We start from the raw sequence: 15,541 nt of genomic DNA on the forward strand, positions 1-15,541 counted from the left end.
CCTAGCAAACAAGCACACTACCCCCCAAAGTGTTTCCAAGGACAGCTCCTGGCCTGCTGTAACAAACCAAGCAATCTTGAAACCGAAAAGCATGAAATTACCCCGAATCAGGAGTATAAAATGTAAACATAAAGAAAAGGTTGCTGGGTTGGAGCCTTCTCTTGCAAAAGAGGAGGGTGGTGTGAATCGCTGCTCTTCAGATACCAAAGGTTTCTCTGGCCTTCAGAGAGATTCTCTTCAGAGAAGTGGAAAAGTTGATGGTCAGAAACTGTTAAACAACATGCATGAGAAACCCAGGGATTCTGCTGAAATCGAAACGGCCGTGGTGAAGCACGTTCTGTCGGAGCTGAAGGAGCTGTCCTATCGGTCCAGGAATGAGGATGCCAGTGACTCTGGCACTCCAAAGGCCACAGTACCTTTACTTTTCTCTTCTGCCTCTGGTCATGGTCGTTTGCCTATTGAACCAGATTACAAATTCAGCACCTTGTTAATGATGTTGAAGGATATGCATGACAGTAAGACAAAAGAGCAGCAACTGATGACTGGTCAAAATATAGTCCCATTTCGAAATACCAGCACAAGTGATGGTTCTGGAAGCAATTCTGCGAGTGGTCTCAAGTCTTTGTCTATTGTAGGTCCCCCATATAAAATAGAAAAAAATGGAGATTGTGTCCAAGAAACAGTAACTCCAAACTCCGCTATAAGCAACTCCTCATTTTCACGCAATCCTCCAACCAAGCTGACAGGGATTGGTACTGGTAAAAGGGAGCCTGCGAGTGCTGCTGTTTCTGGGACAAATGGCACAAATTGCATGTCCAAACGCAACTGTTCAAAATCTAAGCAGTCATCAAAGCTTGGAGATAAAACAGTTTCAAACAGAAAGGACTTAAAACCAGGAGGGCCAAGTAAGTTGCTAAGTCGGTTACCCAGAGATTCAGGAGAACATGCATTCCGTGTGCACGGTTCGGTTACCAGTCCTCTAGGGAATGAGGCAGAAGATACTGAGAGGAAAGAGTCTATTGATTTAACAGAGCATTCAACTGATGAAGACTCTGCCTGTTTATCTGATGACAATTTAGGTCGTATTGGAAGGAGACCTGAAGCTGGTAGAAATAATGAGAGCTGCAATTCTGCTGAAAATGGGGAGAGTCCAGACTTGGATTCAGAGGCAAATAGTGAGAGCTCTCTTGGTGATGAGTCTAATGATATAAATCACGTAGCACCCAAAAAGCGATGGCAGCGTTTTAACCAAAGCAGTGCTAGATCTAATAAGCACATCAGTAGATCTAGGGAACAAGGAAACTTGGAGAGTGCCTTTGGCCTGAATTCTCCTGGCTTTTCACTGAAGGGAAATGAGTGCTTGGGACGTAGGCATTCCCCTCATTCAAAGGTGCTTGAGGGAGACCTGGCAGTTCAGGACTTTGAGAATCGTTTAGACTTAGTTGATAAACGTTTGAATGTATGTGGTAAGCCAAACACCAGTGTGATGGACTCAGAAACAGAGCTTGGCAACTTTGCTCCCCAGTCTGAATTCTCTGCACAAGGTAAGGGAGCTGGACTTGCGCCAGAGTGTGTATTTGTATACATTTTACACTTTTTCATTTAAAGGATAAGTTACAGAACTTGTGGCTGTCTGACAATGTGAAGATGTCTACGTCTGAGAAGAAGAAAGTGTGGGACCTTGGTTTGAGTTCTCTGTAAGCATGGAGAACAGAGGAGGCAGAGTAATTACGTGCTTGTACTCAGGTTATTGGTCAGAAAATTTTACACACATTAAAAATCTTCCACAGTGAAAGGTAAAATAAGGATCCTTCTGAGCCTGGGATTTTTTTTAAACTTGCACCTCCATAATATGTTCCTTAGCACCACAAGCTTGGTGTTAGTGTGATAGGTCAGTTCTAGAAAGTTCCAGGAAAGTGAGCCTCAATGTCTGCTCTGTTTTTTATCTTTTATAGTGCTGTTTGACATAGTTTGGTTTGTTCTGTACGATTTCCTCATGACGATGTGTTGGGAGTTTTTTGGGTTTTATTAGCTGCCCATAATGAATTGTGGAGCCCCACAGATTTCCTAATTTACAGTTCTGGTATGGCTGCCTGATGGGTGAAAGAGAGAACAGAAGAGAGGGAAGCTGCCAGGGAGGCTGGGCTGGAGGTAGGTCTGGAATATGGAAGACAGAAGTAAGGCAGCAGCATCGGAAGGGAAATGACCTAGGAAGGATGAGGCTTCTGAGGACCAAAAGGCCAGGGAGCTCTGCCTCTTCCACAGAGATGGGGACATTTGGTTAAAGCCAAAGGAAGAAATAAAAGGGTTGTGTGTGGAAGGAGTAGGGCAAACAGAACCATATTCAGCGTGTACCATCCTCAGGCTTCTGCAGGGAATCTGGGGAAACACACCTTAATAAAAACAATAAAATTAAGTTTTTACCTAGGTTTCACTAAACTAAATTGCTCTAATCTAATTATGATACCATCAAATAATACAGCTCATCAGAATTTTGAGCCTGTGTGCATTCTGTCACTTATGTGTTCTCTCAGTGCACATTTTGATGTTTGTATTTTGCTGTTTATGGTTGCTGGAGGCTGCCTGCACCTCTGTTTCAGTTGTGGCAAAGGCAGCTCCTGGCTTGGTGGTTGTGGGACCTACCCAAGGCAAGTTGCAGCAGGCACAGAAAACAAGCCTATAGGGTGTAACACATGGGGTAAAAGTTCTGGTTTTAAGTCATGACCAGCTTAATCATTCACTGGCTCCTCTGGCTGGGTCTGTGTGTTTTTGGGGACTGAAGTCTCTGCAGAGCAGGTGAGAGGATGCACGTTCTGGGCTGTGCTGCAGGTTCCTCCTTCACACTGAGATCCAGACAGGTTCTTAAGGCTTCATGGTGGTTTGACAGTAGAAGCATCCCTGCAATGATGCTGTGTGAGGTGAAGATAAAAGTCTGCAGAGAGAGCTAGGAGCACGAGGTGCTGAGAGGCAGTAAAGTTAGGAGGGTAGTGGCAGAGGAAGGCAGCGTGCTCCAGGCGATGTGGCCGTAGTGGAGAGGAGTGTACATGGTCCTGGTGCTGCACACAGGGATGCAGCAGCAGCAGTCAGGGCCTGGGTTTGCTGGCAGAAGTGCCAGATCAGCAGCTGCAGTGTAAACTAATTCCCCTGCCCTATATAGCACGTGAGCTCTGTGCACACTCACCTCCCTTTGTACAGATGTGCCGTGGGGAGGCACCAGAGCCGCTGTCAGGGCTGCTGTAACATCCCCAGTGCTGGTGGGGCTGAGTAAACCTCTAATGCTATGAAAAGACCATTCCTTTATGTTGGGCAAGGCCTAGAAAGTAGAGAAAGTGATGCTTGAAGCTGGGCTGACTGCTATGTTTTGAGAAGATGTGACCCATCCTTGCCCACAGCAGGCAGAGTTTCAGTGTAAAGATCACAACAGATTGCAGTCACAACTGTGCCATTTCCACTAAGCTCAAACTACATAAATTCTTCATAGTTAAATGTCATCAGTGGGCATAATTTCGCTACAAACCTTGTACAGTGAATTAGAGCAAATGAGGCAAAAGTGAAGACTGGTGGAATTGGCTGATGTAAACAATTTTATAAATGAAATCAGGTATGTGATTTGCCACTTCCAGTCAGACTGCATTTGGGGTTCTTGTACGGGATTGCTTTTGGGAACAAAAAGCAGTTAAGCCAGACCTTTTGGCACATTGCTGTGTACTCTTCTGCAAGGCTTTGGGGCTCTAAATAGTTGCCTGGTGAGGATACTCATCCCATAACTGCTTATGTGCTGAAATGTGTGTTTCGCTCAGACACCTGTGCAGAGTGTTAATAGAGGCTAAAAATAGCTGTGTTTGAGAAAGTTGTTTCTTTCTTCTCTTTTGGCCAAGTTTAACATTTTCATGCTTGTTTAACCACAAAGCCACAATAAAATGTAGCAGTCTTGTCCAACATCCCTGTTCTGAAGCGTTGCATTGAAGTGCTTTGTTATAAAATGCTTCTGTTTTAAAGAAGAAAAATCCACCTCCTCAAATGAAATGAATCAAAGAGAATATTTACTGTTTGTTCCAAAACTTCCAGGAGACCGCAGGTGTTTTCATGACTAGGGGAAATCTTTGGGCAGTATTACTTAATGATTTTGAAAGCTAAAAAAGGAGATAAGTCAGAGGTATTCTGGGAAGTGAGAAAAAGACATGAATGTGCATCACCTTGCTTTTGCAGCTTGCTCGGAAGAGATGTTATAGAGTGTCAGCGTTCAGTTTTTTGGGGCCTGCCTATGCGTTGATGTGTTGAGGTGATGTAATGGGTGGTTAGGGTTGTGGTGAGGAAACACCTTTTACCTTGCAATGGTACCACATTGTGCAAACACAAGAAGTGTCACAGTCACTGGCTCCCTGATCTCGTTGTGGAACAAACAAAGCAATAAATGGGCTCGCAGTAGCAGATGGGGAATTTGGAGCATACAAAAAAATGCCAGGGAGGAGGGGAAGGGAAGGAATTAAGCTTATGTGCTCCTAGTGAAACTAGAGACTGAAATGTGTTACGGGAAAACAGTGTTTCCTGTGCCCCTGCACTAAAACCAAAAGGGTTTGGGTAAACAGCAAGAGAGTCCTGAGTTGCTAATGGCCTTTGGTTCTGGTAAAAGTACTGCAGGAAAGTTAGATGTAGCTTGGAGGGGCGTGTTGGGTAAAATTTCAGGAGCCTCTCAGTTTAATGTGTTTTGATTTCTTACCTGAACTGCTTGAAGTCCTTAGAAATCCCCCCACTAAGTTGGGATTTTGGAAAATAGAAAACTCAAAAATTCTAAAACTGTGTCAAAGAGAAAGAATTATCAGCTCTTCCCACATGGAACCTCTGGAAGAGAAGGCAGGAACAACTATTCTCCACAGATGATGAGGACAGTTTTGTCTTGTGATCGTCTCAGAAACACAGTCTTGAAGCTGCTTTCCTTTTTCTTAGCACATTCAGAGAGGAAGCGCCTTAGAAAGCCGAGTAAACGGCTTCTGGAATATGCAGAAGAATATGATCACTTGTTTGCACCCAAGAAAAAATCAAAGAAGGGCCAGGAGCAATTGCAAAAGGTTGGTGAAGGCCAGTGTGCTCTTTGTGGTTATTACTCTGGGGCTCTGGTCTCTGTGTGTTTCTGTTCTTGGTGGCTGAGTGTTCTTGCTGTGTGCAGTGCCATGCAGGATGAATGTTTTCACCAACATATTTCACCATGCCAGGTGAATTCTGTGGCGAGGTCTGAATTTGAAGGAGGCGTTCCTGCACAATGCAGTCCTGACAGAGATACCCAGCGGGGGCCAAGTTCTTTGGTTTCAACTCCATCTTCAACCAAAGAGTCCCCTCCCGTCCTTGAAGCAGAGTGTTCCTTCTCAGAACTAGGATCCCACTCCACTGATCCCCCTAATCAAGTTCCAGGAGGATCTTCAGATTTTCCAGAGGTGGTGCTGTCTTCCTCAGATGTTTCTGAAGTTTCCGCTTCTCCAGATGCAGAAGAGGGATTCCTGAAATCAGGTAAGTGGGAGGTTGTGTGATGCTGCTTTTGTAAGTGAAAGTATCACAACTTCAAAGGAAAATGATGCTTGGGGGGCAGCATGTAAATGTCAGTGGCTGTTGGTCTGTTTGTTCTTGCTTTCCTTCACTCACTGACTGTTACTGGTGTTGAGAAGGGAGGGAGAGAGGTCAGATGCAAGGATGTTCAGTGACCTGGTACTGTTGGCTTTCTGTAGACTCTGATGGTCCTCTTTAGGTCCTGGCACAGAATGCCGCTTCTGTCCAAATGAAGAAGGCCACAACTCCTTTGCTGGGTTCTTGCTGTCCCTGCTTCCAAACAGTGACATTCCTTCAGCTTGATGGTGTCTTGCTGCTGTAAACCCCTTTGGATGAACATTGCTGTGCTGAGGGTGATGCACAAAGTCTGAGCTGCGTTCCTCATGGAGTGATCTTTTGCTCCTCTAGTGAGCTCAGGGAGCTGTAGCACTAAATTCCCTCTGGAAAAACTTTCTCCATAAGGGATTCTAAGCATCTGTAGAAATTTTTGTAGACTTGTGTGAGCTGCAAGCCAGGACCTTGGCTTTCAGTAAGGCACAGTGTAGAAAGGGTGTGGTCTGGGAGGCCTTTTCCCTTTCCAGCAGTGTCAGTCTCAGGGTCTCCTTTCAGTGTGTTTATTCTCTGATAGCATCTAAAGACATGTCCAGAGTTAAAGCCCTGGTGTTTTGGCTGTGCTAACTTGGAGGGAACACTGTTCCTGTCCTGAAGGACTTGTGGTCAAAAAAAATAAACCAAGCAGGCAGAGTTATGGTCCGGGGCAGGTCAGTTAGCCTGTCGTGTGAGGGAAGAGGGATTGCCTCTGGAGACTTGTGGATGTCATAAGGAAGTGGAAAGTTGGAGAGGATTAAAGGAGGAAAAACTGAGGATGTGAACCCAAGATTGGAGGTGCAGGAGGACAGAACAGGCTGCAGCAGTGGGAGCAAACATCCAGTCTGCAGAGGTTGCGTAGCTCTTTCCTCTCATTTCCCCTCACCTCTTGCTGAAGTGCAGAGGAGTGGGGTGGGCAGAAGCTTGTCTTGAGGGTTAGGAGTGTGATGGATGAGCTCTGCCCACAGAGGTGACAAAGGGCACAGCTGAGACTGTCAAAGCCAGTGGATGAATGGGGTGGGATGGGTAAGAGGCTGTGTCTGTGAAGTGTCTGCACTCAGCATCAGCATTTCCTGGTTCTAAGTTTATACTGTTGCCAAAATGAGTCTGAATGAGCCCAGGTCTAGCAACTTGCTACTTCCCGATGGCCAGCATAAAGCTTGAGTAGGAAACAGTGCAGGTTGCACCTAGGTTTTTTGGGGTGTCTTTTCTCAAGTAGGTTTAACCAGGATTGTGATCTTCAACCTGTTTACTACAGCAGCATGAACGCTGATGTGAGGGGTGTGGGAGTGTAGGCAGGGCTGTGTCAGTGGTAGGACTGGCTTATGCAGATCAAAGTGTTTGGGAAATTATGATCTGAATTGGGCTGGCAGCATGTGTTACCTGCTGGCAGTGAGTTCACAGTCTCTCTTCCGTGGGTGGATTTTTGTATTACATACTGCGGTGAACCTGAAGGTCATGGCAGACTGAGGTCTGTTTTTATTGAAGTTGTACAGAAGCAGGTAATTGGCATCTCTGCCCTAGGAGCTTATGATCCCAAAGACAGGGTGAAGCAGATTGTTTTGAACTGTTGGCTGATAATTACTGGTCTTAATCTGATTGAAGACAAGAAAACCCCTGTTTATCTGATGTGAAGGGTTCCATTGCAGGAAACTTCGAAAGTAAGCGTCAAAGGAAGCCCACTAAAAAGCTCTTGGAATCCAATGACTTGGACACTGCCTTTATGCCAAAGAAGGAGGAGTGGACTCCCCAAAAGAAGGTACTTCCCTTCCAGCTCTTTTGAAAACTGGATAGAAAACAAGCCTAGACAGCAGATCCAGAGGTGCTGGTTACTGTGTTATGATGAAATAATTCACTGTTCCCCACCCCTCCCCACTTGTAATGGGGATTGGGTAGTTTTGGCTTAAAATCTCCTTTTTTATTGATTTCTCTGGAAAAGGAGTCATCTAGATGCTGGCTGGGAAGTTATGAGCAGAAATGTTCTGCGCAGAGGCTTTCTGTCATGTTACAGTGTAGCTTGAACTTGAACCTAAGGCTTTGTCCTTTTCCATCAGATTTCCTCTGAGCACTGTTTTCTTTGTTACCTTCCCAAGTGAGCTGGCGAATGCATGTAAGTGCAGAGCTTGAAGCAGGATGGAGGCCTGAGGTGAATCACTTATAGGATACTGTGCTTGGTTCAGATTTTTAAAGAAAATGCTGCTGTTCTCCACTGAATACCCAATATTCAGTGACATGGATTGGAGAAAAGCTACTTGTATTTAGTTCAGGTCATGTACCTGCACAAGTCTTGTTGCCACTGTTCCTAAAGTTGAGTAACAATGCTTCTTTCCTTTTTCTTTCTTTGTGTGGCACAGTCTTAGTACAGTTATCACCACTGCAGTAATGTAGAGGCCAGTGTATTTCAGTCTTAAGGTCTGTAAAAGTGTAAACTCAGAAGAGAGTGTCTTTTCCCAGCACCTAACAGAGTATTAGCAGCCTTTTTGGGAGAGCACAGGAAACAGTGAATGGTGCTGATGAGCACAAGACACATCAGACTCTGCGTTCCTGCCTGCCCAGAGACAGACTTTCACATGTGTGATTTATCTCACACACACACAAACCAAAGGTTTTCTTGGAAAATCTCTAATGACTGATGAATTCATGACCTGGATGGTAAATTAGGCATTGCAGTCATTCCAAAAGGTTGCATGGCTGAGGAATGTGTGCCTCTGTTTTCATCTGGTGACTTGACTCTCTCTCTTGTGTGTTTGTAGGGTACTGGCCCTTCAGAGAGTGACAGCTCTGAGCTCTACTCACCAGCCCACTTCCAGGACCTGGGAGAAGGTAAGTGAAAGCAGGGAGAGCAGGGCAGACTGTTGGTGACATTTGGATCAGTGCCTGTGGCACTGTGTGTGTGTGTGCGTGTGTGTAAGGGCTTGGTGTTCTGTGTTCAGCAGCCCAGCAAAAGTTGCTTAAACCAGTGTGAACTGGTGGTTCTCTGATGGCTGCAAGGCAGAGGGCCCAGTAGGCACTCAGAGGCTGGTATTGCTCCAGCCCTTAGGCCCTCAAAGAATACAGGAGCCAGCCTGAAGCTCTCAGAAAGGCTGCAGAACTTGCTGGTGTCACCTGCAGCAAGGGAATTATTTCTGGATTTTCCTTGAATGGTCTTTCTGTTGCATCCCAGCTTCTGAAAAGCTCTTGGAGAAACAGCGAAAGCGGAAGAGACAGCGCCATACCTCTGCTGCAGTCCATTCCAAGAAGGAGAAAAATGAGGAGGGGCTGGGGGAGACCCCACATTCTGAGGTACTGTTGGGTCTTCCTACATGTTTTCATCCCTATAAACTGTTTGCTGCTTCCCAGGGCATTTGGCAGACCCTAAGCCAGAGGCATCTTTTGGCGTGTCATTTGGGAATTTGTCCCACTGATGCAGCTGCATGAGCTGGGGTTAGGCTGAAGATACCTTCTTGATCTAGCAGCTGTTTTATAGTGATGCTTAACTCAGGCTCTGTTTTCAAACTGCTACTCAGCTAATTCTCTGTGAGAGAGGCTCTGAACTCATGGAACCAGGTTTTGCCTGGCGTCTTGCTTTGCACCTCAGAAAATCAAACTGCTGTAAAAGGTCTTCTCTGGGGGTGGGACTCTTGTCCTTTCACACACCAGCAAGAAGCACAAGCACTAAACTGGACTTCAGCCCCTTCTGCTTGCACCTGCACACCACGGTGAGCCAAGAACCCCATTGGAGGGGCTTGGGGGGGACTGTCTGTGACTGCTCACAAGAGCCTCTGATTGCATTCTGCCATCCATCAGAAAGGGATAATGGGGGCAGTTCCCTCTTCTATTTATCAGCAGGGTCAGCGTACAAATATCTCTGACAAGCACATTTTGCCTTTTAGGAATGAGCCAGTTATCAGCAAGTGTAGGGGAAGCAAGACTTCCTGGGAGAGGCAGGACACGTCTGGGCCTCTCACCATCGCCTCTCACTTCCAGTGGCCCAGGGTCAGCAGCAGGCAGGATAGTCAGTATGTATTTCAGGAGCCAATTACAGATAAATATTGTTCTATTTGTTGTTGTTACACAGTTTCCAGGTGAGCTCAAACCTCACACCACTTTAAACCATTCCAGCCATCCTGTTGCATTTTGGAAAGCACATTTCTGATAAAGTTCATAAATAGGGGTAATACCCCTGGTTTGTGTAAGCTATCCTGTGCTGATATTGGTGTTCTTTCTGAAATGTGCTCAGCTGGAATAGTTTTTAAAACAGCCTGTACAAATACCTTTGCCAGTGCTGGGCAGGGTCAGTTAATATTGTCTGCTGTACCCACTAAGAGAGAGCAAATTCTCTGTGAAAAGAGGGGCAGTTCAAAGCAACAAAGATCTAGGCCACGGCTCTGAATCCTGCACCTACCACTCACTGCAGAGGAAACCCAGTCTTAACTGCCCCCAGCCTTAGACATCTGTGTTGAGTACCAGAAGTCAGGTATGGTGTAAACCATGCCAAAAAGTCAATGCTTGGCACCTTTGCAGCATCCATTTCTATGTGACTGTGTCTCTCTAGCTGCTGTGGTGGGTGTTCATCCCCTGGCTTAGGTGAGTGCTTGGAGTTCTGGTGAGTATTGGGGTGCTATCGAGATGCAATTGTGCTTTCCTGTGGAATTCAGACCATGCTGGTCCCTCAATGACTGCACACACTGGGCAAGGAAGTCCACTTTGCTAGAAAAAAATAGATGGACTGATGATACAGCACAGTGAAGCCTTGAATCCAGCTGCCTTCCAAGGAAAAGAGGGCAGAGGAAAGCTTGTTGGTCTGGGCTGAGCTAAGTAGCTTTCTCTGACCTTGCCTGTCTGCGGAGCCAGGAGTGCAAATTTACATCAGGGCAACAATTTACAACATTACAGCAAGAGGCTGAGAGAACGGGATGGAAAACGCTGTTGAAATGGTTGTCAAGGTTGGGAGCCAAGGTTAGGCTGTGCCAAAAAACAGGTCAGGCCTTGGGATTGTGCCAGACACAGCAGCAGGGATAGTTCTGGAAGAAGACTTGGGATGAGCCCTTCTTTCTGCAGGAGGTACGTAGCGTTGCAGTACTTGTGCTGGGCAGAGGAAGGAGGGGGAAATGTGACAGGTCCTTGAGTGATGGCCTTGAGTGGCAATGCCTTTTTCTGTGTTCCCAAAGGATGGGCCTTGCCCATCCTGCCTAGTTCTGATATCCCTTCCCTGTGCAGTTCTGGGAGCAGTGTTAGAACAAGGCTGTACTCCTTAAGGTATGTTGGACTGGCAGTAGTCTGTAGTTGGGACTTTGCCTTTTTTGTTTTTTTTTTTTTCTCTCAATAAAGTCAGTTTATACCATTCATCTTTGTATTGTGTGCTTCAATATACCCTCAGTGCATCTGTGCATCATTGCTTCACAGAAGGCACATGGCTTTCAAGTGTCCCCAAATACAATCATACTGTTGCATTCAGGGAATAGAGGAAATAAACAACAGTTCCAGGCAAAGAAAGCATCATTATCTGAGCAGAATACTAGCTCCAGGTTCTTCCAGCTTTAAACTTTAGAAGGTCTTTATGTCCTTGTTTTGCCCAGACTTACAATGAGTTCAAAAGGCATTCAATTCAGCTATTCAGCTTAGAAGCTTTAGTAGTGCCACAGATGAGCCTCTCCCATACAGAAAGTGGTGCAAAGCTCCCTCTCGTGATCGTTAGCTGGACACCCTGCACCAAGCGGGCCTGGAGGTGTGGGAGTGATGGCTGCTGCTTCTGCCAGCAGTTTGAATTGCTCACAATATCTCTCAGGTGTGCTGTTTGTGTCTGGGTGTACACTGGCTACAGCTTGGTGACCCAGAGAGGAGCTGGCAGCTGTGCACTGAGATCACTCAGCTGCCTGCAGTGAGCTGGCATATTAAAAAGTGGCTGAGTCCTTAAAATGTTCTGGCTCAAAGCACTTGGTTATAGGCATCACTTTGGTGCTGCATTAATGGCCCTTAAATTGTATCTACTCTGGTGTGGCAGCTGGGGCTGGTGAGGCCACTGAAGTGTTCCCTAGATGTCCCAAGTGAGCTGGAAGCTGGCAGGATGGTGTTTCCTAGCTCTTAGTTGCCTGTCCTGACAAAATCTGTGTCCCTACTGCCAAGTGTAGCTGCAGGACAGCTGTATTTTGTGGTAGAAACTAGTGTCTCTAGGATACCTGCTGTTCTTCCCTCTTAACAGTGCCTGGGCAGGTCTCATGGACATTGTGGGAAGTGGACACTGTAGGAAGCCTGGGCAGGATCCCTGACTTGGCCCATGAGTGTGTGGTTGGGCCTTTGTAATTTGAAACCCATCCTCTCCCTAGGATGCTCTTTCACCAGTAGATGTTATGGGCAGCGCTGTACACTTACAGGACAGTGGGAGACTCCACACCTCGGTCAGGATGGGGTGTAAATGCCCTGCTGTGCTGCTCATTTTGAGGTTGGCTGACTTCTTCATACTGACATGGGCCTTAGGTACCTTTGTGTTTGTATTTTACATGGGTTAGGACAAGCTGAGATGAGTGTAGGGGAAAAGTGTAGTTCATTTAGTGTGTGACAGGTGCTATGAAGATTGAGGTTTTTGATTTGTGTTTCCAGTGCAAGTAGATACTGGGATGCTTCTGACTTCAGCTTACGTGATGTGTTTCCATTCAGGGCTGACTCCTTGCTCAGAGGGGTTATGCACAGGAAGATAATTGCATTGAGTGTGTATTTTTATTCATCTAGTAAACTGAGAGCTCTTTCCTTTCCTTTCCTGTAAATCTTTTGGTGGATTTTGTATGGGGGATGTTCTCTCCAGGGTGGGTAACATCACACAGAGTAACTGCCAAACCCATTAAGTGCTCAGTGGCTGAATTTGTAGTTTCCAAGTCAGGACAGGAGCTACTGACAGTCCTAATTCTGGGTTTCTCTTTAAAGGGGGAGACATCGGTTCATGGGACTGCTGCAAGCCCCAAAGAGGGTCATGAGGAGGGGTCAGAGAATGACCATGGAGTGCCTTCGTCCAAAAAGATACAGGGGGAGCGTGGAGGAGGAGCAGCTCTCAAGGAGAATGTGTGTCAGGTAAGTGTTCTTGAAGAAATCTATATGAAACTATCCCACTGTTAAGTGTTTTTATGTAAGTTCTGGGACACACTGGTACCCCAGGTAGCCTCCAATTACTTATTGTAGAATTAACCAGCTTTTTGTGCTCTGTAGCAAGCATTTCCCCTGCAATAGCCTTTCTTCCTCTTAAAGTTCACAGAGGTTAGGGAGATGTGACCGGTGTAAGATACATTTTAGCCCGTGTAGGGTATCAGGGAGTCGATGGTAAACAGCAGTGGTTATACACAAACTACCTGAGTTAATTGACACAAGGAAAATGTAGCATTTTTCCCCAGGGGGTCTCTGCTGGCATTTCGGCCAGCAAGGGCGTTGCTGCTGTCTGGGATGCTGCAGGGAAGGAAATTGCTCCACTGATACTGTGTTTCTTTCCTCACAGATCTGTGAGAAGCCGGGGGAGTTGCTGCTGTGCGAGGCTCAGTGCTGTGGTGCTTTCCACCTGCAGTGCCTTGGGCTCTCCGAGATGCCAAAGGGCAAATTCATCTGCAATGAGTGTTCCACAGGTAGGGCAGCTTCTGTGAGTGCTGTGGGCTTACCTGGAGTGATGTGCCTGCTGTAGGGCTGCTAACTAGCTCTCAGTCCTCAGATTATTGGTTTGATGTCTGATAATGACTTTCTAAGTAGAATCGTAGGATCACAGACTGGTTTGGGTTGGAAGAGACCTTAAAGATCATCAAATTCCACCCCCCTGCCATGGGCAGGGGCACCTTCCACTAGACCAGGTTGCTCTAAGCCCTGTCCAGCCTGGGATAGGGCAGCCACAGCTTCTCTGGGCAGCCTGTGCCAGGGCCTCACCAACCTCACAGGGAAGAATTTTTTCCTGATGTTTAATCTAACCTACTATTTTTCAGTTTGAAGCTATTAATAATGGATTTAAATATTAACTGGCCTTAGTATTGATTCAGACAAGTGAAGTGCTAAGAAGTGAATGTCCAGAATCTGGTGGGAAAGAGGGGCAAATTCTTATCTGGAACTAGGGAAAGGGGGCTGGTGGGGAGGATGAGTCTGATGCTAGCTGAAAAGGGGGAAATGTCAAAGTAGGGTTATTGATTTTTTTTTTTTTTAATTTTCTTTTTTCCCTGACCTGAAGTGCCAGCTATAATAATATTTATTTTGATCTGGAGTTCTACTGCAGCTTCAGGCAAAACCAGCCTGGTGCAGAGACCTGTGCTCTGGGATGGGTGCAGCAGGCTGGGAAGTTGTGCTGTGCTCTTAGGCAGCCTGGTGACAGCATCAGGTCCTCATTTAGCCCTCCTGTGTGACCGGTGTGTTGCTCTTTCTCCAGGGGTCCACACCTGCTTTGTGTGCAAGAGCTGTGGGGAGGATGTGAAGCGCTGCTTGCTGCCCCTCTGTGGGAAGTATTACCACGAAGCCTGCATTCAGAAATACCCACCCACAGTCATGCAGAACAAGGGCTTCCGCTGCTCCCTGCACATCTGCATGACCTGCCATGCTGCTAACCCAGCAAACATCTCCGCCTCTAAAGGTACCCGAGTCCTCCAGGGTGGTCTGGGGGGTGCAGTCACATGGTTTTTCTTTGTTTCATGTCCACTGTGGTTTACCTGGTTCACCACTTCTTTGTGTTGTTGCCTTTGTGTCCTTGCCACAGCGCAGGCTGTGTTTGCTGAGGAGTAGCTGCTCCCAGGGGAGTGGAAGGGGTGGTGTCAGAGTGTGAGGCTCAGCAGCACTCCCCATGGTCGGACATGGCAGCTGGAATGTTCTCAGGCTGTCCAGAGGCTTGGATTCCTGCATGCCCAGCCTTGCCTCAGGCCTCAGTGGTTTTTTGAGTAAATCTCTGGAGCTGTACAGACATGCTTGTGTTTCTCCCACCTGCTCCTCACTGTGCTGCTGCTGCAGATGGTGCCTTGCTTAGCAGCATGGGCTGTCAACACAGAGGCATCCAGAGCAGCACAGGGCAAACTATGACATTCTTCTACTTAACCTTTTTTTCCTATGTAAACTCTCATCTTGTAGTGGAGACGCCCTTGGGCTAAGCTTCCCAGGCAAACATTTGTTTGAGCTGTTTGCAGCAATACCTTGACCTTTATCTCACATGATCAGACTTAAAACTTCTGTGATTGCTGTGTATGTTTGCTTCTAAAACTGTCTTTCTTTAAATCCTTGGTATCTTAAGACAAGTAACAATAAGACCAGCTCTATTTTTATTCTCAGGGTCTGTGTTAAAGCTGGCTTTTTTGCCCCCATGTATCAGTATTTGGTGTAGAAAACAACACCAAGGCCTAAAGCCTGCAGCCCACAGCCGGCCACTTCCCCACTGAACATTTGTTGATTGGCTGCTGCTTCTCAGTGGTCACATTTACCCCTTTTCTCCCACCTCTTCTTCCTGTTTATAGTCTGCTGTGAGGAACTGAAAACGGGCTCTCAAAAACCTCACATAAACTAGGCCTGTAGGGAAGTCTGAATTGCCTGGAAGTTCTGGAATTTCAGGGTAAAATCTAATAAACAAGAGGCAAGTGCTGGTGTTTTCAGAAGCTCCATGGGTTGATTTTATTATGTGCAGCTAAGCACTTGTAACACCCCCTCTGTAATTACTGTCTGAGCTGATTTAGTAATTATTTGTGTATGATAGGAAGCAGTCCCAGTCTGTGAACTCTTGAACTGTTTCTGCACGGCATGCAGGAGCTTTTTCACTTCTAAATAACACAATTTTATCTATGGTATATGTATTACAGATTTTATAATGGTATATCTATTTAGTTATATTAAATAACTTAATAGGAATCCAGCGAGTATATCATGGGTGGTCTATAAAAATTAAAGGTCAGCTTCCTTCTCCAAAGCTCATTTTGAGCTTAGGTATGAGCAGAGT

General features: G+C 46.3%; 1 protein-coding gene across 1 annotated transcript in view; it reads left to right on the forward strand.

Annotated features, from left to right (window-relative positions):
* The window catches only part of NSD1 (nuclear receptor binding SET domain protein 1), a 44,695-nt gene that overhangs the window by 6,413 nt on the left and 22,741 nt on the right, over positions 1-15,541 (forward strand). The window contains 9 exon segments of the mRNA XM_017728045.1: positions 1-1,544; positions 4,948-5,069; positions 5,214-5,505; positions 7,278-7,387; positions 8,382-8,451; positions 8,792-8,910; positions 12,529-12,672; positions 13,091-13,214; positions 13,997-14,342. The exon segment at positions 1-1,544 is cut by the window's left edge and continues 5 nt beyond it. Coding sequence (XP_017583534.1) covers positions 1-1,544; positions 4,948-5,069; positions 5,214-5,505; positions 7,278-7,387; positions 8,382-8,451; positions 8,792-8,910; positions 12,529-12,672; positions 13,091-13,214; positions 13,997-14,342 — 2,871 coding nt within the window.

The sequence above is a fragment of the Corvus brachyrhynchos genome, unplaced genomic scaffold, assembly GCF_000691975.1.
Source record: "Corvus brachyrhynchos isolate BGI_N302 unplaced genomic scaffold, ASM69197v1 scaffold21, whole genome shotgun sequence".
In the NCBI taxonomy this organism is placed as follows: Eukaryota; Metazoa; Chordata; class Aves; order Passeriformes; family Corvidae; genus Corvus; species Corvus brachyrhynchos.